The 27,711-nt window shown below is 44.8% G+C and overlaps 1 protein-coding gene across 2 annotated transcripts in view; it reads left to right on the top strand.

Annotated features, from left to right (window-relative positions):
- CDYL (chromodomain Y like) overlaps positions 1-27,711 on the top strand; it is a 158,002-nt gene that overhangs the window by 4,499 nt on the left and 125,792 nt on the right. Inside the window, exon 2 of one of the 2 annotated variants that reach the window (XM_032649379.1) lies at positions 5,132-5,427. The exons of the other annotated variant lie outside the window; for it this stretch is intronic. Coding sequence (XP_032505270.1) covers positions 5,359-5,427 — 69 coding nt within the window. The 5' untranslated portion in view covers positions 5,132-5,358. The remainder of the gene's footprint in view (positions 1-5,131; positions 5,428-27,711) is intronic. 2 annotated transcript variants of the gene reach the window in all.

Raw genomic sequence — 27,711 nt, 5'->3', positions numbered from 1 at the left:
ATCTTTCTCCTTTACTTTGGGACGAGATTGCACCTCTCCCGCGCACCGCAGGAATTTTAGTTGTAAGTCAGATCCGCACGTGTGGTCCAGATGCTGGTCACGAAGATGAGGAGACCCCGTGACTGCTGGGTCAAGACGGACCAGCATCTGCCGTGTGTGGTTAGCTGGCTCTTGAGGTTGAGATCCCCCAAAATAAGAAAGCAGAAAGCGTTATTTGACTGCGGGGCTTGATTGTGTGGTAATAGTCGTGTGTGTGTGTGTGTGTGTGTGTGTGTGTGTGTCGAACATTAACACGCTCTCTTAAATGTGAATTGTGGATGGAGAACACTCCTGCCTGAGCAGGAGTGTGGAGACATCACCTGTGCTTTTCCTTTGAGTTTGCTTCCAGGTCCTGTCTACTCAAATAAGTTTTTCTCTTCTTGCTGTGATACCTAAGAATCATTTAATCTTTTTCTCGTGCTCTGTAATGATTTTAACTATTGAATGTATTTTCACGGTGTATTGGAAATACTTCATTCAGTTCTGAGTGTTTGAGCTGCACAGAGCCGGTCTAAGTCGAGTTTCTGCAAATAAGGAGTCATCGTTTGTATATTGTGTGTATCTATAGACACGTAGCATCATTGCGGGTTCTGTTAAGATAGAATACACGCAGATTCTGGGGCCCAGACCACGAGCTTGTAGTTTTCAGTGTTTGGATGGAGACAGGGATCTCCGCTTCAGAAAGCTTCTTTCTGGAATGTGGGTGGAGTTAGGAGCCTCTGGATTGCACTGGTCTGTTTGCCACAACACTGAGAGGGTCAGGATGTGCCTTTGAAGAAGTTGAGCTCCAGGTGGACCAGACAAGTCCTTTGCGGCCCGTTGACCGTTGCCGGTGTTTAACTGAGTCATTCCAGGAAGGGAGCATTAAAAACACCCTGTAGTTAGGTATAAGGGCTGTTTCTGGAATGTCTGTTTGCTGTCTTCATCGTATGGCGTATTTGTCCACCCGATTGTAAGATTGGCGCGTACAGTTTTTAAAACTAGGACCTTTTTTCTACAGTTCACATTTTTCAATAGTTGCATAATTGTTGAATTATTCAATACATTTTAATGAAAGAGTGAATTAAATGAATGACTTACTTCCAGTTTCCCCTCCCCCAAACATGACGCCCAACACTTAGTCCTTCATCCACATATGTGGTTTTAATGGGAGGATGGGGGAACTTCCAACTGTACTGTTTCCCACACCAACTTAATTCTCTCCAGCTTTTTAAGCTGGTCAAGGCCTGGGAGGCCCGTGTTCTCTGGGGAGTCTGGGAAAAGTCTTTTGCTTTGGTGTGAAAATTTGTTCAAGTAATAAGAGTGTTGTTTTTGCGGGGGGCGGGGAGAGGACCAGCAGCTTTCCTCTGTTTCTCAGGGGGAATCTATGACCCCCCCCAAAGTATTAAACTTGTTCTTGAGACCTTTGAGCTCAAGACTTGGGTTTCACCACCCTTCATTGATGACTTTGACATTGTTTTTGCCAAACTCAGTTCTGCTTCAGCCAGAGCCTACGGTGAAGCTGTTCAAACCTCGCTGATCGGGTTTGGAAGATGCTAATTGTAGTCTTTAAGTGGCTGCTCTTGAGATTTTACATACATAAAGCCTAAAGTTAATATTTTAGCTCCACTTCTGACAGTGTAAGGACTTGAGATACTTTAAACCTGCTCCACCCCTGAATTTACATGCTGTTATTTTCCAGTGTTAATCATCATCCGTGCAAAAACCCTCGCAAAGTAGAGCGTTGTTGTTGCATACGGACAGTGTTTCTTTAGCTTTGCCTGTGTCTTTACCGGTTTCTTTGATCATCAGTCTTCTATCTCAGAACTTCCTTCTGGGATTCTTTTTTTTTTTTCCTTAAGTATATCCTTTAGAGATTTCTTTAGGGAGGGGTTGTTGGTGGAAAGGTCTCTAGTTTTTTGATTACCTCATTTTTGAAAAATAGACTTGATTCCAAATAAAAGTAGTTACTTGGTTATTTCTGTTCGGCATTTTGAAGCTATCATTCCGTTGTCCTCTGGCTTCCCCGTTATTCTTTGGGAGGCTGTCAGTGTGGAGGTCTGTCTTCTGTCTCTGGTGGCTTTGGGATCCTCTCTTTGACTTTGGTGTCCTCTAGTCCTGTTGCAGTGTATCTCTGTGTGGCTTTCTTTTTATTAATAATCTTGGTATATGTTGTGCTTCTCTTGTGGGTTTGTGCCTTGCCAGTTGTAAAAGACTGCTGGCCATCTTACCGCCATCAGATCCCGCTGTGCTTCTGCACTCTCCCTCGGGAATTCCAAGGAGGCGCTTATTCCATCTCCTCATCCTCGCCCTCTTGTTGCCCTTTCCTTGTTTCTGTTTTGTTTGTGTCTGGGTATTTCCTTGGATCTCACTTCTAGTTCGCTAAGGAGCTGTGTCTAATCCACTCTTTAACTCATCCATTGAGTTTTTAATTTCAACAATTATATTTTTTTACTTCTAAGTATTCTGGGTACCCCTGCCCCCAGCCTGTTAGTCTGTGGCTTGCTTTCTTCATCTTTGATGTTTGTCTGTTTTTATGATTGTCTCATTCATTATGGTTGGATTGGAGGAGTTACTGGGACATTTGTATATTTTCCTTGCTTCCTGCAAGCCCGATGAAGTGCTAAGAATAACATTTTATTGAAGATCTGTTATTGTGTAGTGACAGTGCCCTTTGGAACCTTGTTTGCTTTTTTTTGCCCGAATCTGAAGAAACATATTGAATTGGAATTTGTGGTATTGTGACTAGGGATCAAGGGCTTGAGCCGATGCTTGAGATTTACCTAAAGGTACTGAGAGTGCAAATAAAGTGTAAACTGGATTTCAAGGGAACTGTTTATGAAAATGGATATAATAGTTAAAACAAATGCTTCTGAAGCAGAATGTTCAACATCTTCCTTCTGCCCGCCCTGAGACATAGGCATATCTTGTCTGACTTCCCTTTGCCTGAGGTTGGCCTTTTCCTTTGCCTGAGGTTGGCCTTTGCCTGAGGTTGGCCTGTTGGTCTGGGCTAGTGAAGCCATAGTTGTTGGCCTAACTTGGTCCACACCTACACACCCCATCCCTCCTCTGTCCCTTTGTGTTGCCGTTTTTTCAGTACATGGTGGTTTCCCCAGCTGGCCAGCCTCAGTGTCGGTCCTCATTCAGGACCTCATCAGAGTTCACTGTTAGCAGGAATCCTCCCCTTCAAACTCCATGTGACTAATTTCCTCTTTGTTTTGCATTATAATAATTTGTACTTGCTTATTTATTACTTTTTCTAGGTATTAAATAATATGCCATATATTTTCTCCTGGAAAGGTTGGCTGCCTACTTTTTGGTTGGTTGTAAATGCCTAATCTGAGGACGTGAATGTGGTGAGCAGCCAGTAATTGCTGACTTCTAGCTGAAATACAAATATTAGAGTGACTGGAGCTGCATTATTTGAAATGAGACCATATATGTGAGAATTGTGCATTTAGGTATCTTGTTTGAAAAGCCATATGGTGTTTTGGAGGAAAGTTATTTCTAAACTTGATACAAATAATTTGGAGGAAAATTGTGTTCCTGGAAAGAGTATTTGAACTGTTGGCCGCAGCATTTTTTACGTTTACCCGCTGGTGAAAAGTGGGATGGGTGGGGGTGTCTAACAATAGTGTTCTCTAGTTGGAGAAGTCAGCTCAGTATACTTAGGAAATGTCTTTACTCTTTGTCCCTCTCCATTTATAACAGTCTCTGCCATGGGACATCCTCAAGAGGTTGGTAGTTTCCGGTGTTTGTTGGATGAAGCCCCCCCCCCCACCCAGTGTTGGTTGCAGGTCATGAATGTCTCTGGTTACAATGTTAACATTTTTCACCAGTAGGTTACTGTTTAGGATTTCAGCGCATCCCAGAGTTGCAGGCAGAAGCATGTCTTATCTTAGCATGTAACTGATCTGGAAGCTTCAGCTGTTCAGAATATGTGAGAACCAAGACAGAAAAAGTCCTCTTGGCTGTAAAAAGTTGTCACACCCCATACGCACTGAACACTCTGGGTCTCTCTTGGAGACCGTTTGCCTGTATTTGCGGCATGACGTGCTTGGAGTATACGGCTTCCTTACTTAGCTTGTTAGAAGCAGATATCTGGTAAGGGAAAGGGAGCCGCCGCAGGGAGGTGAGCTGACATTAGTAAGTTTGCTTGTGAGATGAGCTGAACTGGGAAGCTGGGGACGGCACCTCCAGGTCATGGAGAATGGGGGCTCCTGAGTCCCCTCAGGCTTGTGAAGAGCAGGGCATGTTCACAAAGTGGAAAACAGTATGTTGAGAAGAGCTATCAAAAATGATTTGTAAAAAGTTTTGGGATGTAAGTGGCAAAGCTCAGTTTAATTTTATGGTTTTCCAGAGTTTCCAGAGGAGAGAGAGCAAGTGTACTTGTAGTGGGATGGAGGGGGGAGTGGGGGGGGTTACAGCCTGGCCTGTTTCTGAATCCTCCTGGTACCCTAAAACCTCTGTGGAGCTAACCGTGTACTGCAGAGAATGATCTTTGGTTTGACACGAAGCGTTTTAAGAGTGACTGGCAGTTAACACTTCTCCGTGAATCTTTGGGTCAGGTTGATGCTTCAGGAAGTTGGTGTCTTCGTACAATTCTTCATCCACTGCTGGGTATGTCCCCCTCCCCCTGCCGGGTTAACAGCAGGGTCTTGCCCTGTCATCTTCCACGATGACGCTGGGTAAAGGAAGGATTAGGTGATTTGCCGAAATGTAAGTGAGACTATTTGAATTGTGTTATGGATGAAAAAATTTGAAAAACCTTGTTTCAGTTGTTTTTACCATTGAAGTTGAAAGAGAGTTATTTTCTAGCTGAAGGCGTCTCACTGCTGGGAGTTGAAGAGAAGGTGCAGGAGCTGTTTTTATCCCAGGTCTGCCGCCTGCTTCTCTGCTTAGCAGAGCGGTGGTACTGGTCCTTGGTCGGTCATGGGAGCACGTGGAGGGGCCTGTCTGCTTCACGCTCCTCGTGACCCACGGGCTGGGCCAGAGCCCCCTCGAAAACGTCCTGTCTTCCGGGCATCTCCATCCTTGATTCCTCTCTCCCTCCCGGATTTCCTGTCCCCTCGTCCAGCTTGGTCCCTCCAACCTGATTTCCGTCCTCCGCCAGGTGCCCTTTGAGCCGAGGCTTCTTCCTTCGTCCCATTTGGTCTCTGGACCCGGCTTCTCTGCTGGCGTGTTGCTCTGCTGCTCAAAGCTCTGGGAAGGAGTGTCCGGCTGCCCCGTTGGCTCACCTCGCCTTTCATCTGTACGCTTCAGAGGGAACTCCCCGGGCTGCCTGACATCTCCGACACCTGCGGTGGCGCTCAGCCGGCTCTCCAGCTCTCGGCCAGCGTAATGGGCCCCTGGCTTTGTCCTCTGACTTCCCTCCCTCGTGCAGATGTGCTTCTGAACTCAGAGCACCAGGTAAAGGGCTATTTTGTGATCATTTTTAAGGAAGGAGAGGCGTGTGTGTAGTGGCAGGGGTGCTACCTAGAACAGGACGTGTATCGCCTCTTCCAGAAAAAGTATCCAGAATTATTTTACGTGCCACCATTCGGCACCACTAGCTTCAGCTCATAATTGAGCTTTCTGAGAACGTTTTGATTAAATTGACAGGCACAGATCGAAAAGTGTATTCCCAGGGGAAACAGTACCTCCTAAGTAGGTCCAGGTTGGCTCCGATTACACATGATGAGGCTGCGGTGATTTTGTAGGAAGAGCGAAAGATGGTGGAAATGAGATTTGTCACTGTGCGCGCGCGCGTGTGTGGGTGTGCGTGTGTGTTCACCTTGGCGGGAGGTTCCGCTAACCCAGGAACCGGCTAAAGATCAACAGGAGAGAGACTGTGGTGGTGAGTGGGCAGCTTCACAGCAGCGCCCCCCCAGCTCTGTCCAGCGGATGACCTGGGAGAGAAAAAGGCCGGAGCCACCCGTGGCTGGGTGGGGTGCGGGAAGGGCTGTTCCCAAGTCCAAGTTTCGCGGGCCCGATCCCACAGCAAGGAAAGCTTAGCCCTCGAGCCCTTTGCTTGGCTGATTTCTGCTGCAGTAGAGGGTCGTGTCTTGGAGTTCAGTTAAATTTTTAAGAAGCTTTCTCTAGAGTGGAGCTCCCCTCGGGGAAGCGTGCCCCCTGACCGCTGGAGGAGGGACCCTGGAGAGAGTCAGTTTGCTCGCGTGGCCCCGCAGGCAGCTGAGAGCTCTTGCTGCCCCCTGACTCGCATCTCATTCCCCAAGCTGGGGAACGGGGGTGGGAACAAAACCGAGTTGGAAATTCCCATCCCTCCAGTGTTTGCGCCACCTTCCACCTCTCTGCAGTGTGACCGTGTTTCTCTGGGATCCTGCCATCCTCCCGGGCGCCGCTCCCACGCCCACCTGTGAGGACCACTCTCGGGGAGGAGGGATCTGGCTGTGCCCTCCACCCTCCTGGAGGAGCTGCCCCGTGCCGGGCGTCATCGCCGAGCCACGTGAGGTCAGCTAGAGCCCCGGGTGCTCTCTGAAGCCGCGTGGAGGCGCAGCGGAAGTGAGGGCTGCCTTCCCTTTTGCTGCAGGAATAGTGAGGCATCACCCCTTGTCGGAAGCTCCTTTGGTCTTCAGTTAGGCTTCTAGCCTTAGTAGCATCCCGGGTCGGGGAAGATGCCGGGGCCACACCTCCCCACGGGCTTTCTTGCTGGCCCAGCTCTGTGACCTGGCCGGCCTCGGGCACCTCTGAATCCCCGGGGCAGGAACTCCAGAGATTCAAACTAAAGCACCTGCTGCCTATGGAGAAAGGGTCTTGAGAGCCGCATGCAGGGGCTTGTCGGTCTCTGAGGAGATGTGTGTATCACAGGCTTCCGGCCCCTAAGATGGTTGTAGGGTTAATGATCGAAAAGTTTTGTTTGTTTTCTCTCTCTGTCTAGCATTTTCGTTCCTCTCTAACTCTGGGCTGGGGAAGTGAGATTCTGTGGCTGTCTTTTCCACCTCGCGCTCCTCTGCTGCTCGTCTCATCCCACCCCCACCGCCTGTTTGATGCCCTCCGTCATATGATATGGAATTGAACTGTTCTCAAAAGTTTGATGAAAAAAACCAAGCAAACAGTAGAATCCTTCTGTCTTTCCAAAACAAGTCAACTTTCTGTCTATAACTAAGCTACTCTTGTATTCGTCCTCCCTCCCCTTTTCCTGTAGCTCGTTTGTCTTTGGTAGAAAATGGATTTCTCACCCCTGCTGAACTTCGTCATCAGTTTAGGATGGACACATCGTCCAGTCGGGTGTTTGCTTGTATATTATATGTAAGACGTTAGTAGTGATACAAAAGAGCCACAAACATGTAGGAAGATTTACTCTCCTCCTGTTTTCGATTTCTGTTAGCATATATGTTAGCAAGAGTTACTGAGGAGCTATTTAGTAAACGTTCTCAAGTGATTTATGAGTCTGTTAAACCTGGCATTAGAAAAATTTCCTGAAGCAAGTTTATGACCATACCTTTTAAACATGAAGATTGCTTAAACCTTAAAGACACCTTTCTAAGTTTTGAGGAGCAATGAATAATGATGTGACAATAGTGTATTTGAGTGTATGTAGGTGACCTTTCACACGCTTTATAAAGGGTTCTCAGAGTCCAGGAGGCATTACCTCGGGGGGTTAGGGTTCATGCTAAGGTGTTCAAGATGCTCTTCTATAAGATGCATGCTAACACCTTAACCAGAGAAAAAGAAAAAGCACCCCACTGATCGTTCTTGCTAGAGTTCGAAGGGTTTCTGAAGCTCTTTGTAGTGTAAGTTAACAGATGATGGTGGTTCCATTACAAAGACAAGCAGGATCCTCATCTGCCTTTAATTCCATGGTCTCCATCGTTGGGGTCACTAAGCAGACATAGAGAAGATGTGACTAAAACAATGACATTTTCTTATGTAGCTTGTGGGAGCTCACAGTAATTCCCTGTAATTTTCAGGTAGCCAGTAGGTTTCCTGTGCACAGCAGCCTAGAAATGTTTTGTATGAACCTAAAAATGAGTGACTAATTACAGGGTAGAAAATGAACCGGCTTCGTCTGAGATCAAGCAAGTTCGCAAGGAGCCATGAACTTAATGCGTCAACACAGGTAACAAGTTTTGACTGTCACCAAAGGCTTTAGGTTACACAGGTGGCTACAATGAAGCACAAAACATTGACGAAAAGAGAAGAAAGATCAGAGATTCCATTTGTCAAAATTTCGTCCAAAAGAGATTTGGAAAGTTTCTACAAAGATGATGAATATAAATGATGATTTGACATTTCCTATGATTTTTTTTCTTTAAGAAATAGAACAAACTAAAACATGTTTGGGGGCTTCCCTGGTGGCGCAGTGGTTAAGCATCCGCCTGCCAATGCAGGGGACACGGGTTCGAGCCCTGGTCCGGGAAGATCCCACATGCTGCGGAGCAACTAAGCCCGTGTGCCACAACTATTGAGCCTGCGCTCTAGAGCCCGTGAGCCACAACTACTGAAGCCCGTGTGCCACAACTGCTGAAGCCCGCACGCTTACAGCCTGCGCTTCGCAACAAGAGCAGCCACCACAACGAGAAGCCCGTGCACCGCAACGAAGAGTAGCCCCGCACTTGCCGCAACTAGAGAAAGCCAGCGCGCAGCAACGAAGACCCAACACAGCCAAAAATAAATAAAAACCAAAAATAAAAGTAAAAATAACATGTTTGGAGAATATATTAAAGGGAAAGACGTGTCCAGTACAAACATTAAAAGTCTGGCTTGCAGTAGCCAGCATTACCATCCCAAAGAACCAAGGAAGCACCAGTGTCAAAGAAACCAGCCTGTTGTTTTGTCACCAGTATAGCATCGTTCATCATATAACCGATTTCTCAGGGTCGAGTAGATTTAGCAAGTAGAAAGTAGGAAGTTTGAGAATCAGTGAGATGCAGAGGGAGCAAACCCGAGGCCTGTTGATGGGCTCTTTATCAGTACACTTCATTTTGTTTGTGGGAAACCATATTTGATGTACAACCGTATCATCAACTCACTAGACTGTATAGTTTTGGATTACCCTGGTTCATTCCCAAACTCATTTTTGTGAATTTTTGGCACCATGGGGGATATTCAAAAAAAGACTGTGCGCGCAATCCTAAGAGAGGAGAAAGTTCTGAGAATGTCTTGTGTTTTCAGCAGCCTCTTTGAAGTAAAGAGTTTAGCCTTTTAATGTCACTCCTTGAACCAGCTGACATCCACTTGGCAGGCAAGTGCTTTGAATTTCATGGTCTCATCACCTTACTCGTGGTTTGTATGTAAAGGCCCTGTATGCATGTTTATCGAGGAAAGAAGATGGAAGTCAAAAAAGAACAAGAAGTCATCCACTGCTCTAGCACCCAGGTTAGCTACCACAAGCCAAGGCCCATCATTCGGGACAGCTTTGTGCATAAATAATGGTAGAAGAGTGGATTATACAGCTCACAGTTATTTCATAAAAATAGAATTATATCCATGCTGTTTCACAGAAGACACATAGAAGTTAGCACTGAAGGAATTGTGGAGTGTTCTATAAAAACCTTTTTTATTTATTGGTCCATTTTTCTTTTGCTTTTTTCTTGATTTTTGGAGTTCCTTGTAATCGATGCTAATCTTTGTTATTCATCTTGCAAATGTTTTCTCATCCGTGTGGTGTCCTCACTCTTCATTAAAGATTTTAAAATCTGTAACACAGTTACATATTTCACCCACCAAATTAATGAAAATTTACCTTTTAATGCAGTCTTATTTTCCTCATTTTGTTTCTCGTTTAGGAAGTCCTTCCTACACCAAGATCATTATCTTCTGTCCTTTCGTCCAAAAGTTTTGCTTCTAACGGTAGCAAAAACCTGCCGCTTGTTTTTCTGGTGTGAAGTTGGGATCTGACTTGTCTTTTAACTGGCTGATCTGCTGCCACCATTTATTAAACTAGTCGCTCTCTCCCCTTCCCGTTGCCCCTCTGCCATACGTGAAGTTTTCATTTACGTGTGTGGGTCAGTTTCTTCTTCTCACCTGGTGTTTGTCTGTTTGTCTTTTCTTGGTCACACAGCACACACTGTTGTCATCAGTATGGCTTTGTAATAATTGCCCTGCCAGGTATCTCGATCTTGTTCTCTTTTTCTGAAAGATGGCTCAGCTGTTCTTGGTGGTGCGTTCTTCTGCTTCCACATTGGGCTTGGGTTGATGCTGTATTGCATTCACGGGTTACTCTGGGGCACTGGAGATGCAGCAGTGGAGCTGACAGGTAAAAGTCCTGCCCAAGGAGCTTAGATTCCAGCGGTGGCAGCAGGCTAAGTGGGATACAGCTAGTGGCTTGGGGTGTGGGTTAGTTTTATATAAATTGTCAGAGAAAGCCTCATTGATAAGGTGACGTTTGGGACTTGAAAGCAAAGGAATGCCCCCAGAGGTTGGCATGTTCTTAGCGAGTTTGGGCAGCAGCAAGGAGGCTGGTGCATCTGGAAACAGAGAGGGATGGTACCTGAGGTCAGGGTGGTAGTGGGATCCAGGCAGGCCCTTTGTAGATGTGCTGAATACTCTGAGTTGTATTTTTACTGGGATGGAAAGCCATTGGAGGAGTGACATAATCAAATTAAATTTTTTAAAGGGTTGTGCTGGATGCTATATGGAGAACAAACCGTGGCAGAACTAGGAAGGAAGCTGGGAGATTGGTCAGGAGGCTGGCAGAATAACTCGGGCAAAACATGTTGGTGTTTGAAACCCCGGGTGGCGGGATGACGGAGTAGTGAGGAGTGACTGCACTTGGGGTCTGTTTTGAAGGTGGGGCTGGGCAGGATTTATGTGTAGATTGGATATTGGATGTGACGGAAGGAGAAGAAATGGAAAGAACGTGGGGTTTTCAGGCTCGAGTCACTAGAAGAATGGGATTGGCCAATTATTCAGACAGGTGTGACTGCTTAGGGCTCAGCTTTGGTTTTTATCGCGGGGCAGGGCTGGGGGGGGTGGATAAGTAGGAGTTGGGCTTTAGACGTGTTAAGTTCGAGATGCCTTTTAGACATCAGGTGGCGGTGTGGGCAGGCAGGGTCTAGAAGTTCAGAGTTTAGGGCATATGCTTCGGCGGGAGATGTCTGTATGTGCATGGTTTCTAAAGCCAGGGAAGGATGGAGTCATCCAGGGACTGAGTGTAGGTAGAGAAGAGATGTGAAGGTTAGATCGTGGGGACGTTCTTATATAGAACTTGAGATGAAGATGCAGTAAAAGAAGAGGCGTGGCCAGGAAAATAGCAAGGGTGAGTGGTGCGCTGGAAGCAGGTGACGAACATTTCAAGGAGGGAACGACTCAGTGTTCTGTGCTGTCGTGGGGACCTAGGATTGACCACTAGATATGGCAGCAGCTGCTTGGGGGCGTCCAGGGGCTCCACCGGGCGTGGGCTCGTGAGAGCATGGGAAAAGAGGAATTGGAGGTGATGACTGTAGGCAGTTCTCAGGACCGGTTTTTCGAAAAGGGAACCAGGAGGGCGAGGTGGGCTCTAGAGTTTGTTTGCTTTAAGATAGAGGAAATTATAGTATGTTGTGTGACGCTGGGAGAAAGCTAATAGGAAGGGGAAATTAATGAATCAGGAGAGAGAAGGAGGGCGGGCAGGAGCTCGAATGGGATCCTCTCCCTCTCTCCCCACCTTTTGGTTCTTTGGTATGTTTTGCTACGCACTTTTTAAAAGTTTTTCACAGTCTTTCTTAGATTTATTCCTAGAAACTATAGTTTCTTGTTGCTCTTGTTAGAGAGATCTCTTTAAAGTTATATTTTCTAACTAGTTAATACTTGTGCACAGGAAAGCTGTTTATGCTTCATGTTCATATCTAGCAACCTTGTCAAACTATCTTGGTTGAAAATTCATAGATTCTTTTGGGTTTATATGTAGATAACTATATCTTGTGCAAATAGGGGAGATTATATTTTTATTCCTCTTCAAATTCGTACCTGTTACTTTATCACTTTGGCTGGGACCATTTGGTACGATGTTGAATATCAGTTACTAACAACAAGGATTTTTTTAAAAAAATTATTTATTTTATCTATTTTTTGGCTGCGTTAGGTCTTCATTGCTGTGCGCGGGTTTCCTCTAGTTGTGGCGAGCGGGGGCTTCTCTTCGTTGCGGTGCTCAGGCTTCTCATTGCGGTGGCTTCTCTTGTTGTGGAGCACAGACTCTAGGCGCGCGGGCTTCAGTAGTTGTGGCACACGGCCTCAGTAGTTGTGGCACACGGGCTCAGTAGTTGTGGCTTGCGGGCTCCAGAGCGCAGGCTCAGTAGTTGTGGCCCACGGGCTTAGCTGCTCCGCGGCATGTGGGATCTTCGCGGACCAGGGCTCGAACCCATGTTTCCTGCATTGGCAGGCGGGTTCTTAACCACTGCGCCACCAGGGAGGCCCCCAGGCATACTTATTTTATTTTTAATTCTGAAAGTTCTATAAAATTTTATTATTAAGTAAAAGCTGTAGATAGTTGCTAAGGTACCTTTGTTTAAAAAATATTTATTTTTGGCTGTGCCCTGCCTTAGTTGCGGCATGCGGGACCTAGTTCCCTGACCAGGGATCGAACCCGGGCCCCTGCATTGGGAGCGCAGAGTCTTACCCACTGGACCACCAGGGAAGTCCTGCTAAGATACTGTTTTAAAGTTCTGTTATTTCTGGTTAAAGTTCTCTTATTTCTAGCATGTGAGGCGTTCTTAATCCTGAACGGTTAACGAGTTGTATGGGATGTGCTTTCTGCATTCATTAGAGATTGTCATTTTACCCCCTCTTTCCTTTTAATATTTTAATGTAGTATATTAATATATCATCTGACGTTAAGCCATCCTTGCATTTCTGGGATAAACCCTACTTCGTCACAGTGTGCTATTACGTACATTGTTAAATTCTTTTCATAATCAGGCTTACAATAGTCATTTGAAAAGGTAACCAGCTTAATATTTTTTCCTATTATGGAACAGTTGCAGAATCCCTGGATTTTCTGTGTTTTGATTTTCTGTTTCTGAAGATTTTGTTTCACTTGCCTATAAAATCTTCTGGACTTCCGTTTCCTTTTAAGATAGGAGAGGAGCTATTTGATTATTCATTAGAGAATTACCTTGTGTTTCTTTATCGGTGTTTTCTACTTAAGTCAATTGTGGCCTAAAATTTTTTATATTAGAGTATTTTAGGATATTTAAAAACCTGTACTGGATCTATGATTATATACCTTTAACATGCCTTTTGGTGTTTTTTTTTTTTTTTTTTTGAGGTACGCGGGCCTCTCACCGCTGTGGTCTCTCCCGTTGCGGAGCAACAGGCTCCGGACGCGCAGGCTCAGTGGCCATGGCTCACGGGCCCAGCCACTCCGCGGCACGTGGGATCTTCCCGAACCGGGGCACGAACCCGTGTCCCCTGCATCGGCAGGCGGACGGACTCTCAACCACTGCGCCACCGGGGAAGCCCACCTTTTGGTTTTCTGTGCCTTTTTCCTTACAGATATTTTATCTCATTTGATTCTTTGTCAGAATCAGTTTTTTATTTTGCTGATTCTTTATATCTTTGCTTTCTACTTTATTTCTTGCTATTTCCTTCCGCCCTCATGACGTTATCTGGCTCTTTTCCGAGCTTACTGAGTTGAACAGCTCATCTTGTTCTTTAGTGAAGGCTGTACGATTACCTTGTAAGTACAGCTTTACCCACATCGTATACGTTTGCTTTATTTTTTAAATCTTCAGTATCTTTAGATTTTTCTTTGTTTATTAAAATAAATTCACTTGTTTTTTTGTTTAGGATATTTATTCATATGTTTTAAAATCCAAAAAGTATTAAAATTTACAGCCACAAGGATTTTGTCTTTTTGTTTTTGAATACTTAAATGTACTTAAATTTAAATATTTTTAAGGTGAAAATCTTTTCCTTTACTATGTATCTTCTAATTGAGTTACCCCATGGCCAGAGAATGGTCTTTATGAAACCTTGATTCTGGAAGTTTCCTCTTGTGATCTTGTAAAAGGGTTTATTTTGGGATTTAGAGTTCATCTTTGCTGTTTATCCTTTTCTTATTTATTTTTCAATTGTCTGTTGGTCTGAGAGATTTTTCTGTATGGATTGGGTATTTATTCTTTTGCTGGTTGGATGATATAGATTCTTTGTCTGACCTTGTGGTTGCCATTAATTTCTTTAGATTCTGCTTAACTGTTAATCTGGGTGATCACATCATTCAGTGATTTCTTCTGAAATGTGACAGGGACGTATGTGTTATTTACCTTTTGAGTATATCTACTCCCTGTGTCTTATGCTCATTGAGAATATTTCTATTCTTTTCAATGTACCAGAAATGGGATATGTATTTAATAGTTAAGTTTTATATGTTTTCCTTGAGGACATAACAAGGACATAGTCACTATTAATTCTTCACTGAAATCTCCAACCTCACCTCCACTAGGTCAAGATTATTTTGTAGTATTTGTTTTATCTTTCAGAAATAAACCAACAATTTTTTTAAAAAATCACGGGTTATTTAAATTTTCTAACTTTACATTTGAATGCCGTTTCACTTGTCCCTTTCATTCTGTGTGGCTGACTTTTGCTCCCGAATTGCACCTTACTTTCTTTGCTTTTCTATTTTCTTTTTTGAGATATGATTTGGATACCAAAGAATTCCTCTTTTTTTTTTTTTTTTTTTTTTTGCGGTACGCGGGCCTCTCACCGCTGTGGCCTCTCCCGTTGCGGAGCACAGGCTCCGGACGCGCAGGCTCAGTGGCCATGGCTCACAGGCCCAGCCGCTCCGCGGCACTTGGGATCTTCCCGGACCGGGGCACGAACCCGTGTCCCCTGCATCGGCAGGCGGACTCTCAACCACTGCACCACCAGGGAAGGCCTAGAATTCCTCTTTTTAAAGGATACAGTTCCGTGGTTTTTAATATGTTTACAAAATTGTACTTTTACCGTTATCTAATTTTGGAACATTTCCGCACCTCAGAAAGAAACTCCTTACCCATTGACTGTCAGTCCCCACCCCTGTAACCCTGCACCCCTGGCAAGCACTACATCTACTTTCTCTATGACTTTGTCTGTACTGCACATTTCATTTAAATGGAATTATGCAATATGTGGTCTTTGTGTCTGACTTCTTTTCTAATATGCTAATAATTTAGCATGTTTTTATGGATCATCCATGTTGTAGAGTGTGTCAGTACATTATTTCTTTTTATGGCTGAATAATATTCCATTTTGTGACTAGACCACATTTTGACTATTCATTGATTGATGGATATTTGAGTTGTTTCTATTTTGGTGTGTGTTATGAGTAATCTTGCATTTATATAGAACGTTTATAGAACATTTATATAGAAGTGTTTATGTGCGCATATACTTTCAATTCTCTTGAGTATTTAGGAGTAGATTTCATTACATCTTTGATTATTTGAGTAAGGATTTGAGATAGTAAATTCTTGATATTTATATGTCTAAAGGTAATCTTACTATTATCTTGTTAATGGCTTTTTAGCTGGGTATAAATTTTATTGGTTGACAGTTAAGATTTATTAGCTTTGCAGCTGATAAAAAAACCTGCCCCTCTTTATAAGTCATCTGAGTTTCTGGTAGTTTAAGATTTCTTACCCTTGACAGTTCTGCAGTTTTACTACAGTGGGTCTAAGTGTGGATATGATATACTTTTGATCTGAGGATGTTTGGTCCTTTTAATCTATGTTAATGCCTTGAGGAATCGTTGTCTCTGTGTTGTAAGGTTAATGGGTCTATAATTTTCTCTTCTGTTTCCTGTCAAGAATTATGCTGGTCTCATAAAAGGAGTTAGGAAGCATTCCCTTCTCTCACTTTCTGAAATTGGTTTTGATTCCTTCATGAATGTTTACTAGAATTTATCAGTGAAGCCATCTGGTACTGAAATTTTCTTCTGTTGAGTTAGGTTATGAATTCACTATCTTTAATGGATATGAAGTTATTCAGAATTGGTATTTCTTCTTGAGTTTTGGTGTTGTGTCTTTAAAGGAATTTACTTTAAAGTGTTGGATTCATTGGCAGATAATTGTTTATTATTCATCTCATTTTGGTTTAATTTGCTTTTCTTTTTAGTTTTATAAGGTGGAAGTTTAGGTCATTGGTTTAAGAGTTTTCTTGCTTCCTAATAAGAACATGTAATGCTATAAATTTCCTTCAAGCCCTTCTTTAGTATATCCTGCAAAATTTGATATGCTTTCATTTTATTTTTTTTTTATTTTTTATTTTTTTGCGGTACGCGGGCCTCTCGCTGTTGTGGCCTCTCCCGTTGCGGAGCACAGGCTCCGGACGCGCAGGCTCAGCAGCCATGGCTCACGGGCCCAGCCGCTCCGCGGCATGTGGGATCTTCCCGGACGGGGGCACGAACCCGTGTCCCCTGCATCGGCAGGCAGACTCTCAACCACTGTGCCACCAGGGAAGCCCGATACGCTTTCATTTTAATCTAGTTCAAAATATTTTCTAATTTCCCTTGTGATTTCTTTGACCCATGGGTTGTTTAGAATTAGGTTGTTTAATTTTCAGGTATTTTAGCTTTCACTAGATGTTTTAATTTTGATCTTTAAATTCCATTGTAGTCAAAACATTTTCTCTAGATTTATTTTTTTTGGAATCTCTTTAGACATGTTTTGTGGCACAGTATTTGATCCATCTTGGTGAATGTTCTCTGTGCACTTAAGAAGGTTATATAATTCTTCAGTTGCCAGTGGAATGTTTCATAAATGTCAGCTAAGTTAGGGTTAATGCTGTTATTGGGGTCTCCTATGTTTGTACTGTATTTAAAAATCTGGTTTTACCGATTATTGAGGGGTATGTTAGGATCTCCAACTATGAAAATGCATTTGTCTCTCTTCTGTTTTTGTTTCACACATTTTGATGCACTGTCATTACATGTGTGTGTGTTTATTATATTGGTATAAGTATACCAATATAGTGTTCTGTTGATCTTGTAACATCATTGTGAAATGTCCCTTTTTGTCTGTAATAATACTTCTTGAAGTCTATTTTGTTTTATATTAATATATCCATTCCCACCTTGGTATGTATTTATTCAGCCTTTTAGTTTGTTTCTGTCTTTATAAAGTGCTGCTTTTGAAACTAGAATGTAGTTGGTTCTTGGTTTAAAAAAAAAAAATTACCAGTCTTTGCCTTTTTATTAGAACGTTTATAGTCTGTTTACATTTAAAGTAATTATTGGTATGGTTGTATTTTAAGTCTACCATTTTGCACTTTCTTAGGAAGAGATTTTTGTTTGTCTTTATTCTTCCTTTTTTTGGTTTTCATGTTAGTCAAAGTTTAAAATTCTCACTTTAATTTTGATGTTGGTTTTCTAGGTATATTGCTTTGCTTTTTGGGGGGCAGGAGGAGGGCGGTTGCTCCCTAGGAATTACAGGATGCATTTTAGCTTTATCCCAATCTACTTAGCATTGGTATTGAATCACCTCAGGTAAAACCCAGAATTTCTTCAATAGTATATTTCCGTTTCCCGCCTCTTACCTTTAGTATATTGTCATATGTATTTCATCTAAATAGTTTGTTCTGTAGTATATTTTCATTTCTCTCTCTTATCTTCAGTATTACATTGATATACCTTGTAAACTCATCAGTGTTGTAATTTTTGCTTTAAGCTGTCATCTTTTATAATGGCTAAGAAATTATATATTACATATATAGTCATCCCTTAGTATCCACATGGGATTGGTTGCAGGACCCCATGTGGATACCAAAATCTGCATATGCTCAAGTTTCTCATATAAAATGGTGTAGTACTTGCATATAACCTGTGCACATCCTCTTTAAATCATCTCTTAGATGACTTATATCTAATACAGTGTAAATGCTGTGTAAATGGTGGCCAGTGTGTGGCAATTTTAAGTTTTGCCTTTTGGAACTTTCTGAAAATTTTTTTCCCTGAATATTTTCAATCCACTATTAGTAGAATCCATGGATGTGGAACCTGCGAATACAGAGGACCTACTGTACCTACATAATGACTGTTTCTGGCTTTATTTCTTCCTGTAAACTTAAGTTGCCATGTAGTGTGACTTCCATTCAGACTCCAGAACTTTCTTTAGCATTTCCTGTAGTCAGATCCGCTGGTGATAGATAAATGGTTTTCTATTTGAAAATGTCCTCATTTCACCCTCAATTTTAAAGAATAGTTTTGCTGGATACTAGAATTCTTGGTTGACAGGGTTTTTTTTTTTTTTTGTTTTTTTTTTTTTGCGTTACGCGGGCCTCTCAATGCTGTGGCCTCTCCCGCCGCGGAGCACAGGCTCCGGACGCGCAGGCCCAGCGGCCATGGCTCACGGGCCCAGCCGCTCCGCGGCATGTGGGATCTTCCCGGACCGGGGCACGAACCCGCGTCCCCTGCATTGGCAGGCGGACTCTCAACCACTGCGCCACCAGGGAAGCCCGGTTGACAGGGTTTTTGTTTTGTTTTGTTTTCCTTCTTCAGCAATTTGAATATTTGGTCCCAGTGTCTTCAGACTTCCATAGTTGCTTAATGAGAAGTCAGTTTATGTTCTTATCATTATTGGTTTTGTTTTCCTGTGTATAATACATCATTTTTCTTTGGCTGATTTCAAGATTTTATCTTTGGCTTTTAGCAGTGTGACTAAGATGTGTCTTAGTCGTTTTATTTGTTTCTATTCTGCTTAAGGTATGTTGGGCATTGGGGGATCTTTCGGATGTTGTGTCTTCAGAAAATTTTTTCCTTTTTCTCTTCTGATATTCCAGTCAGTGTGCTGCTTCCTGTTGTCACACATCTTTGAAAATTCTATTCATCTTTCGACCGTCTCTTTTTCTTTCTTTTTCTCAGATTCTTCTATATTCAAGTTCATTACAGCTGTTAGAAGAAAGCATCAATTTGTTGTTTAGCTAATCTACTGAGTTCATTTTACTGATTGTTCCTTTGTTTCTCTGTTGACATGGCTGTATTTCTTTACTCACTGCTATCATATTTTCTTTCAGTCGTTTGAGCATATTTTCCAAATTCGTTGAACTGTTTGTTGGCTGCTTTGAAGTGTCTTAAATCCAACATCCGAGCTCACCTGGAGTCAGCTTCTGTTGACTGTCTTCTTACTTGCATACGGGTCAGACTTTACTGTGGTTTTGCTTGTCTAGTTGAAAACTGGACATGTTGTAATGACCCTGGACTCTTGTGTTCTTCTGAGGGTTATTGGGGTTTTATTGTAGCAGACAGTTAAATGCTTGGAGTCAAACTATAAATTTCGTTTTTACTGTGATAGGTGTCTGCTTATATATATCTGCTCTGTTCTTTTGTCTTTCCACTGACGTTTCTTTACTCTGGTGCCCTGTGCCTGTAAGATTTGGAAGTTGGCCAAGCATCTCAGTAGAAATGGACTTTCCTTCTCCCTGTTCTTGTCTCTTCTGAGGATTTCTCTGGGTTCTAGCTGATCTGCCAGCGTTGGGCTTTGCACTCTGACGTTTAGAGCCTTCTGCGTCCCTGGCCGAGCACAGCTGCGAAAGGGCATCACATTCATAGATTTGGCTTCATGTTCCTCTTTCAAAAGATTTCTCACTGACTGCATTTTCCCCAGGCCGCTGGTGGTTTCCTTTGAGCATATGTGGTTCAGCTGTCAGCCAGGGGTATCAGCATTTTATGCTCTGAATTGGAGTGTCGCTTCTTCTGCAGTTCTGGTGCTGTCTGAAAACTCTAAATTTCTGGTTGCTTCCCCAGCTCTGAACTCTGATACCGGGCACCTTTAGCTGGTAAGGCTCTGTTTTTTCCAGCCACTAATTTTGCAGCCATAGCTTTGGGGGTTGGGCAGTGCCCTCAAGCCAGGAAGCAGTTCTTACACCTTAGGGTTGTAGTTTTTGAGATTTAACCCTTTCCCTGGCTTTTGTAAGCACTGTGTTTAGGTAGTTTGTTTGTTTTTTTTTTCAATTCATTTTTCATAAATGTTATCTGAGTGTGTTCTCATGACCCGTTCAGTCTTCCCGCCATTACAGAGAATTGACTCTTGGTTTGTGTTTTGAAGTATTAGGGAACAGCTTATCTGTTTCAAGAGCATGTCTTCCTGTGTGCTTTCATTGCTTGTAGGATCGTCCTATTCATCTTTTTTTTTTTTTTTTTTTTTTTTTTTTTTGCTTGCAATACGTTTGTATGAGATTCAACCACCATCCTTTTTCTGTTGTTCGTTTTTATTTGAAATTAGTCTCTGTTCATTAGGAAGGGGGACGGGTTAGGAGAGGTTTTCTCAAGGCACAGCTCCAGAGCTCCCTCTTCTGTCATTTTTGATACATGGCCTTGTCCTTTGTGGCTCTGTCCTGCCATCCTTACCCTTCAGCTTTCACCTGGCTGAGAGCTCCTCTGTCCATTGCCCCAGCTGTCCTCTCCTGCTCAATTTGTAGTCTATTTCCAGCATTTTTCATGAGTGGAAAGGAGCTTTGCCTGGTTGGTCTCAAGAACGCTTAAGGCCAAGACAGCTCCAGACCGCTGAGACCCGACTCTGGACTCCATGCTCACCTGTGGGTTGAGTGTGCAGAGGTTCCTGCTCCTTCTGTCAGCCGCTCTCGCGGGCCTGCTCTGTTCTCCGGTGGGACCCGCCGATGGTGTTGGCGTTCTCCTGCTTCCATCCGTCAGATGCCCCGTGGCTTCCCTTCTGCACAGATCCTGGTGCATCTGAGTCTTGCGGCTTGGGTGACTTTTCCTGTGGTTTTTGGGGTTTCTGGCTCCTACTGAAGATTCTGCTGTTTTTAGGGCATGGGGAAGTTGACAGCCTCCTGCTGTCCCTGTGCTCCCTGAGTTCCCTCCGGTCTTGAGAGAAGGCAGGGCCTTTATTCTGCTTCTAAGGCTGGAATGTGGGTGAGGATTCTCGCCCACTCTCTCGCCAGCTCCCTCCTACAGCCGAGGTCAGTGAAGACAGACGCGTTTCCTTGCTCTGTTCCCTGGTCACCCTTCTGCTTGAGAGTGAAGCCTGGCATCTCGTCCGTACGTGTGGGTCTCCGTCCTCACGTCCCAGCTCACGGGCTTTGGTCTCCTGACCTTGAGATCACCAGGCATCAGTAGGGCATGATCTGGCTTCAGATGGTGCTTCTCTTGCTCCGTTGTTGGGTTTTCATCTTTATATCCTGAAAGATTTTCCTACTTGCCAGCTTGTGAGTGATGCATTTTAAAAAGTATTTTAAAAATATCTTAACTCAGCTTTGTGTTTCTATGTTTATTGTACTAGAAGGACTTGTGACTGTATTTTGTCCACCATACTGGTGAAATGAAAATTTCATTTCTTTTTCTTGAAAACTTGTCTCTTTTTCCATGACGTGTCTTTCTTGTTGCTTAGCATGCTTTCTTTGCTCTCTTACCTTTTTTTTGATTTTTGAAGTGCCTTTGTTCTCTGTGCATGTTCTAAGAGCTTGCCATCATCTCCTTAGGAAACCAACATAAGTAAGCTCCATAATTTTTTGTGAAGCTTGGGTTTTCAGTCACTTAGGGACCATCAGGTTTAGATAAAGGGGAGAGAAAAAAGTGTAACACTCGTGTTGTTAGTCCTAGGAGAACACAGGTCGCTCCCCACATTTTGTAGACTCATAGACTATTCCAGCGAGAAAAGTCCTAGGCAGTAATATTGCCTGATCCACCCTCTTCCGATTCTACACACGAGGATACAGTAGGTGAGACTAAGAGAGGCTACTGTTGACTTATGACGAATTGCAGGAGTCTAGGGCCCTTTGCTCAGCTCTCCTCCCATCCCTGCAAGGCGGGCGGTAATCACCCCCTTTAAGAGCAATTCGTGTCGCAAACGCAGACCTTGGTCCCCCCGTCATGCTTCTCCTGGTCAGCGGTCTGAAGGGCTCTGGTCCCTGACACCTTGCCGCCTCCTCCCAGGAGGAAGCCACGGCTCAGGCTGTTGCATCTGCTCAGATTTTTTATGTTTCCTCATGATTAGTCTTAGCGTTACTCTCTCCCCGCCCCTGTGAACAGCAAAATAGCCCTCCCCCGGTCTTTTTCTAGAGTGTTCCTTAGACTTGGCACTCACACAAGTGGCTGTTGAAAGGGGGAAAGATCTTCGGCTCCTCCCTAAATACTTTCCTCCGTCCCACGCCAGTTGTAGACGATGTCTTTCAGTGGCAAGTTAACCCTTAAGAAGAGTAGTAATTAGACTTAATGATTGGATTATTTTTTTTAGTTCGTCGCTTAAATGAAAACACAAAATCAGAAAATTCTGTGGAACTGTTGGCCCGTCTGGTAGAAATCTGCGTTGCATTTCTGTACCTTATCTTGTGTGTTCCAGGTTACTCTCCATTCTTGCACTTTTCCTACGTCCTTCCCCTTGTTTCCTCTTCATTCTGCAGTTAGTTTCTGCACGTCTGACACAGTTTTGCGCATTGAGTTTAGTTACATTTGTTTTGAACCCGAGAAAAGAGGGAGGAATTGAACCTAGGAGCTCCGCGGTTAACAGTGCCAGAATAAGGGTTAAATTAAATTTTCACACTGGACAAAAATTAGGCTAGGACTAGACGGTGCTTTTGAATGGGAACAATCAGCGAGTGCATAGCTGTTTTTCCTCTAACCTGATGAGTAAAGTTTGCTTTACTTTTAGAAATTCCCCACCCCGAGCGTAATAGCTCGTGTTCATCTCGCTCTCTTGGCAGTGACGGTGTCTGGTTGGTCAAAGGCGACTGGAGCGTGGTGGGTGTGACCAGCCAGGAACGTGTGTGCATCGGGCTGGGTCACTGGGCCGCGAAGAGCCACCTGCCGGTTGCTGGGGGCCGGGGGGCGTTTTCACATCAAGAGGTGTCAGGAAGTGCGAGCTGGCGGGCTCAGCGAAGACTCCTGCGCACAAAGCAGCAGCTGCAGACACCAGCCCTCAGGTTGCACCGGAGGGACAAGAGGTGGGGCCGACCTGCCGGGCACGCTGACCCCGGCCACACTCCAGGAGGAGGGAGGAGAAGGAAGGAACGCTCCTGGCGGCGACCCTCCAGCGCCCTCTGCTGGCAAAGCCTGACCTCAGGTCGGCCGGGGTGGGGCGGTGGTCCAGCTCCAGGGTCACAAAAGGGGACCAAGTCGTTTGTAACTGAGAGACAGTTCGTGTTGCTCCCAGGGTGATCTTTGTAAAATCTAAAACTGTTCCAGCGTTCTCCCTACTAAATAGCTCAGTGGCTGTCACAATTAAAACACCAAAGCTTTTTAACTTTTTTATATGGGAAGAAAACAGGAAATGATACAGGAAAGTTGCAGAAACGGGAAAGAGTTCTTGTCTGCTCTCCACCCGACTTTGTCACCGCAGCACCGTTGTCAACGTCAGGGAACTACCGTGGGGACAAAGTGCAGACCCTCCTCAGGCCGTACGTGTCCCCACTCGTGTCCTTTTCTGTTCAGGGCGCAGCACTGCATTTAGTGGTCATGTCGCCGGCGTCTCCTCTGATCTGTGACAGATCCTCAGTCTTTTCCTTGTGTCGCCCAGACCCTTCTGAAGAGCATCTGTGAGTTGTTTTCTAGAATGGCCCTAAGTTGGAGTTTCCTGTGTTTTTTCATGATGAGATTCAGGTTAGTACCCCTTTGGGCAAGAATTCCATGGAAGTGACGCAGTGGCCTTCTGTGTTAATCTGCCAGGACCGCCGTAACAGAGTGCCCAGACCTTTATTCCCTCACAGCCTGGAGGCTGGATGTCCAAGATCAAGATGGCGGCGGGGCTGGTTCTCCCGAGGCCTCTCTCCTTGGCCGGTAGATGCCGCCTCCACCCTGTGTCCTCACAGGGTCATCCCTCTGTGCACGCACATCCCGGCGTCTGTCCAGATTTCCTCCTCCTGTAATGACCCCAGTCACATTGCATCAGGACCACTCCAACACCCTCATTTTAACTTAATTACCTCTTTAAAGGCCCCGTTTCCAAATACAGTCACTTTCTGAGGCGTTGGGGCTTAGGACTTGAACATACGGGTTTTGGAGGACACAGTTCAGCCCGTAACACCTTCTCAAGGCATCACACCAGGAGGAGGGGTGTGGGATGTTATCTCACTGTTGCTGACATAATCTCCATCACTTGGTTGAAGCGGTGTCTGCCGGGTTTCCCCGCTTTGTAATTAATATGTATCTCGGGGGAGATGACTTTTAGACAATCCAAATACATTTTTTTCTCCTTCAGCTTTCTCCCAGTCACTCTAACATTCCATTGGTGAGTCTTGTCTGCAGGAGTTTACCTGATAGTGGCTTCTCCTTTTCTTCCATTTCTTTATTGGAGTTTTTCTGTAAGGAAGAGCTGTCGCTTCTTCCCTGTATATTCACTCATTCAGTGACTTATATCTTTATGGAATCACAGTTTAAAAAAATTCAGTGGGTTATAATCTCATACCCTTATTTTGTTAATCAGGTGGCTCTAGCTTTGGCCACTGGAAACTCCCGTGTCCTTTTGTGAAGTTCCCCACCCCCTCTTTGGAGCATGTCTTTATTTTCAGCCACCACAGCTGGCTCGGGGCTCATCTTGAATTTTCCCTGCCCCAGCCATGGAATCAGCCACCTCTCCAAAGAGCCCCCGCTTAGTGTCATTGGAGCATGGCAGTTAGAAACCCAGATCTGGCCACTGGGCGTGCTCACTGCCACCGACGTGTCATTGCGTCCGGACCCTCCTCGTGGACAGAGCTGTGGAAATACCTGTGTGTTCGTGTACTTGCCCGCGCATACCTACACATCTTTATGTCGTTCTGTCTGTGTCTGTACTGACAGAACAAGGGTTCACGTGATAACCTCCGTTTCCAGCCCAACAGCATGCCATTCATTCTAACTGTCCTCCCTTCCTTATTTGCAACTTCTGTCTCCAGCGGTGAGAAATCTGGTCCTCATTGTCTGTTATACGTCTGCTCAACTCTTGTGTGCACATACGTGTGGTTTCAGAATTGCTAACGGGAACCCTCTGAGAACAGCTTTACTAAACCAGGTCAGGCACCAGTGGACTCTGGCCGACGGGCTAAATCTGGCCCACTTCCTGTTTTTGTGAATAAAGTTTTATTGGACCACACCTGCCCATTTGTTTCTGTGTTGCCTGTGGTCCTTGCTCAGTTCAGTGGCAGACTTCAGTAGTTGCAACAGAGACCATATGGCCAGCAGAGCTGAAGATACTGACTGTCTGGCCCTTTGTAGAAGTAGTTTGCCGACTCCTAAACTCCGTAGTTTTTGTGTACGGTTCTTTTTGTCTTTAGCCGTTCGGAGTCCCAGTAAAACAGTGTGTTCCAAAGTTACCTTTTCCTTCCGCCTCCGCCGGGGTGGTTGATCATTTGTAGTACAGGTAGGTTCACTTGTTACAGCTTGTGTTCCATTTGGGTTACCCCACATCCCATCAGTAGTTCATTGTCTGTTTGGGGGGCATGTAAAACATTAGGCTCTAGCAGTGAGGGCTGTACACAGAGGTGCCCACACAGCGCCCCTCGCACCTCATCCCCACTGCCCCGTTCCCACATCATGCTCTCCACTCCTTTCCCCCCACCCTCTGTGGGTGGCCAGTCTCTTTAGTTTCTGGTTTGTCCTTCAGGGTTTTTTTTTGTTTTTTGTTTTTGGTACAAATCAGATACCTGTGTATTTTCCTGCATCCTTTTCTTTCTTGCAAGAAGACTAGCGTGTTATCCACACTGTGCCTTGCGTTTTTCACTTACCAGTCAGTCTAGGGAATCACCGCGAATCATACAGGTCATCCTCATGTTGAAAACAGCTGCATGGGAGCAACACCGTGGGTGCGCCGTAGTTTATGAAACCACCGTCCTGTGTGGCGTTTAGAATGCTTCCAGCACTTCGCACCCAAAGTCAGTGCTGCAGCGAGGAACGGTGCGCGTGTGTGGGTTTACGCTGTTGGGGGTCTGCCTTCAGCGGGGGGCCCCTGGAGGTGGGGTGTTGCTGGCTCAGGAGCGCAGGTGTAGTTTCGTCAGCTCTGGCCGGACTCTCAGGAAGGTTGTCCTAGTTTGCACCCGCAGGGTCAGGGTATGAGAATGGCCGATTCCCCACAGTCTCACCAACTGAGTGTACCTGTTGTCATCCTTTCCCCTAATTTGATAGATGTTACCTCTGTTTTTTTTTTTTTTTTTTTTTTTTTTTTTTTTTTTTTTTTGCGGTACGAGGGCCTCTCACCGGTGCGGCCTCTCCCGTTGCGGAGCACAGGCTCCGGACGCGCAGGCTCAGCGGCCGTGGCTCACGGGCCCAGCCGCTCCGCGGCACGTGGGATCCTCCCGGACCGGGGCACGAACCCGTGTCCCCTGCATCGGCAGGCGGACTCTGAACCACTGCGCCACCAGGGAAGCCCGTTACCTCTGTTTTTAACTTGAATTTCTCTAATAGTGAGTTTCAGTATGTTTTCATATGTTTGATCTGTTTCGTGTCTTTTAGTGACATCTTAATATGTACATTGATATTTTTATATCTTTTTGTGTGAATTACCTGTTCAGATTACTTTTCCCACTTTTCTATCAGATTTTGGTTCTATGTCCTTCAGTTTTTAAGAGTTTTTTTGTGTGGTAGGGGTGTCATCCCCGGTGATACTTTGTTGCATGCCCCCCTCCCTGTCTTGACTTTGTGGGGTTTGTTTCTGCTTCGTGACTCCCTCTTGCCCCCCCGGGCTGATGCTCTCATTCTCTCTCACACACAGACACACACACACACAGTTGCTCACCCTCTGCTGTACCCTGTTGGCAGTGAACACTTTCTAACAACTACTCAGCAACGCTCAGCTCAAGGGTCAGTTCCCAGATGATTTCTCCGCTAGGAAGAGTAAGTTTAAAGAAAGAAAGTATCGTCTGCCTTTTCAGAGGTGCTGCTTTTTAAGTTCGATCCTCATAGCACCCTTTAATGACTGTGACTGCGACCAGGACCAGTTGAGCAAGTCAGAGTTTCTTTCAGATTTCATCATTGCCGTGTCTGTACAGGGTGATTCACCACTAGACTTGAGACTTTTTCCCCAGTTAAGTTATTACGAGTTCACGAATGCATTTCCACCAAAGTCTCTTTTGGCCCTAGTATGGAAGAAGATTGACAAGTCCCAGTGCTAACCTGAGTGGCCACTTGCGTACATCTGGTTATGGCAGCCGTAGAGGCCGGTTTACCTGGCGTTCGTGGAGCTTCGGGTTCAGGTCCCCTCACTTGCCAGGGCCAGGCCTGGAGACATTTTCCTAGTTGTCATTATAGAAGGGGCCTTGCTGCATGTTCGTTAACTCTTCCGTAGTTACGAAGGATTTCCTCTGGAAGGATTAAGTAGCAGGAATATTCAGTAGAGATGAAGCACGGTAGGCCGTGCGAAAAACGCCTGAGTTATGTTGCGTAGATGCTACTTCAGATGAAAATAGCAGTTGTTTATTTTTAATAAGCCGACTAGACTTAAAAAAACTTCAAAAGAAACAGAGCACCTGATTTATTTATCTTTTTAACATCTTGATTGGGGTATAATTGCTTTACAATGGTGTGTTAGTTTCTGCTTCATAACAAAGTGAATCAGTTATACATATACATATGTTCCCATATCTCTTCCCTCTTGCGTCTCCCTCCCTCCCACCCTCCCTATCCCACCCCTCTAGGCGGTCACAGAGCACCGAGCTGATCTCCCTGTGCTATGCGGCTGCTTCCCACTAGCTATCTACCTTACGTTTGGTAGTGTGTATATGTCCATACTGCTCTCTCACTTCGTCCCAGCTTACCCTTCCCCCTCCCCATGTCCTCAAGTCCATTCTCTAGTAGGTCTGCGTCTTTATTCCTGTCTTGCCCCTAGGTCCTCCATGGCCATTTGTTTTTTCTTAAATTCCATATGTATGTGTTAG

This window comes from Phocoena sinus, chromosome 11 (assembly GCF_008692025.1).
Source record: "Phocoena sinus isolate mPhoSin1 chromosome 11, mPhoSin1.pri, whole genome shotgun sequence".
In the NCBI taxonomy this organism is placed as follows: Eukaryota; Metazoa; Chordata; class Mammalia; order Artiodactyla; family Phocoenidae; genus Phocoena; species Phocoena sinus.
Note: the sequence above shows the minus strand (reverse complement) of the source record. Positions and strands in the feature narration are given on the sequence as shown.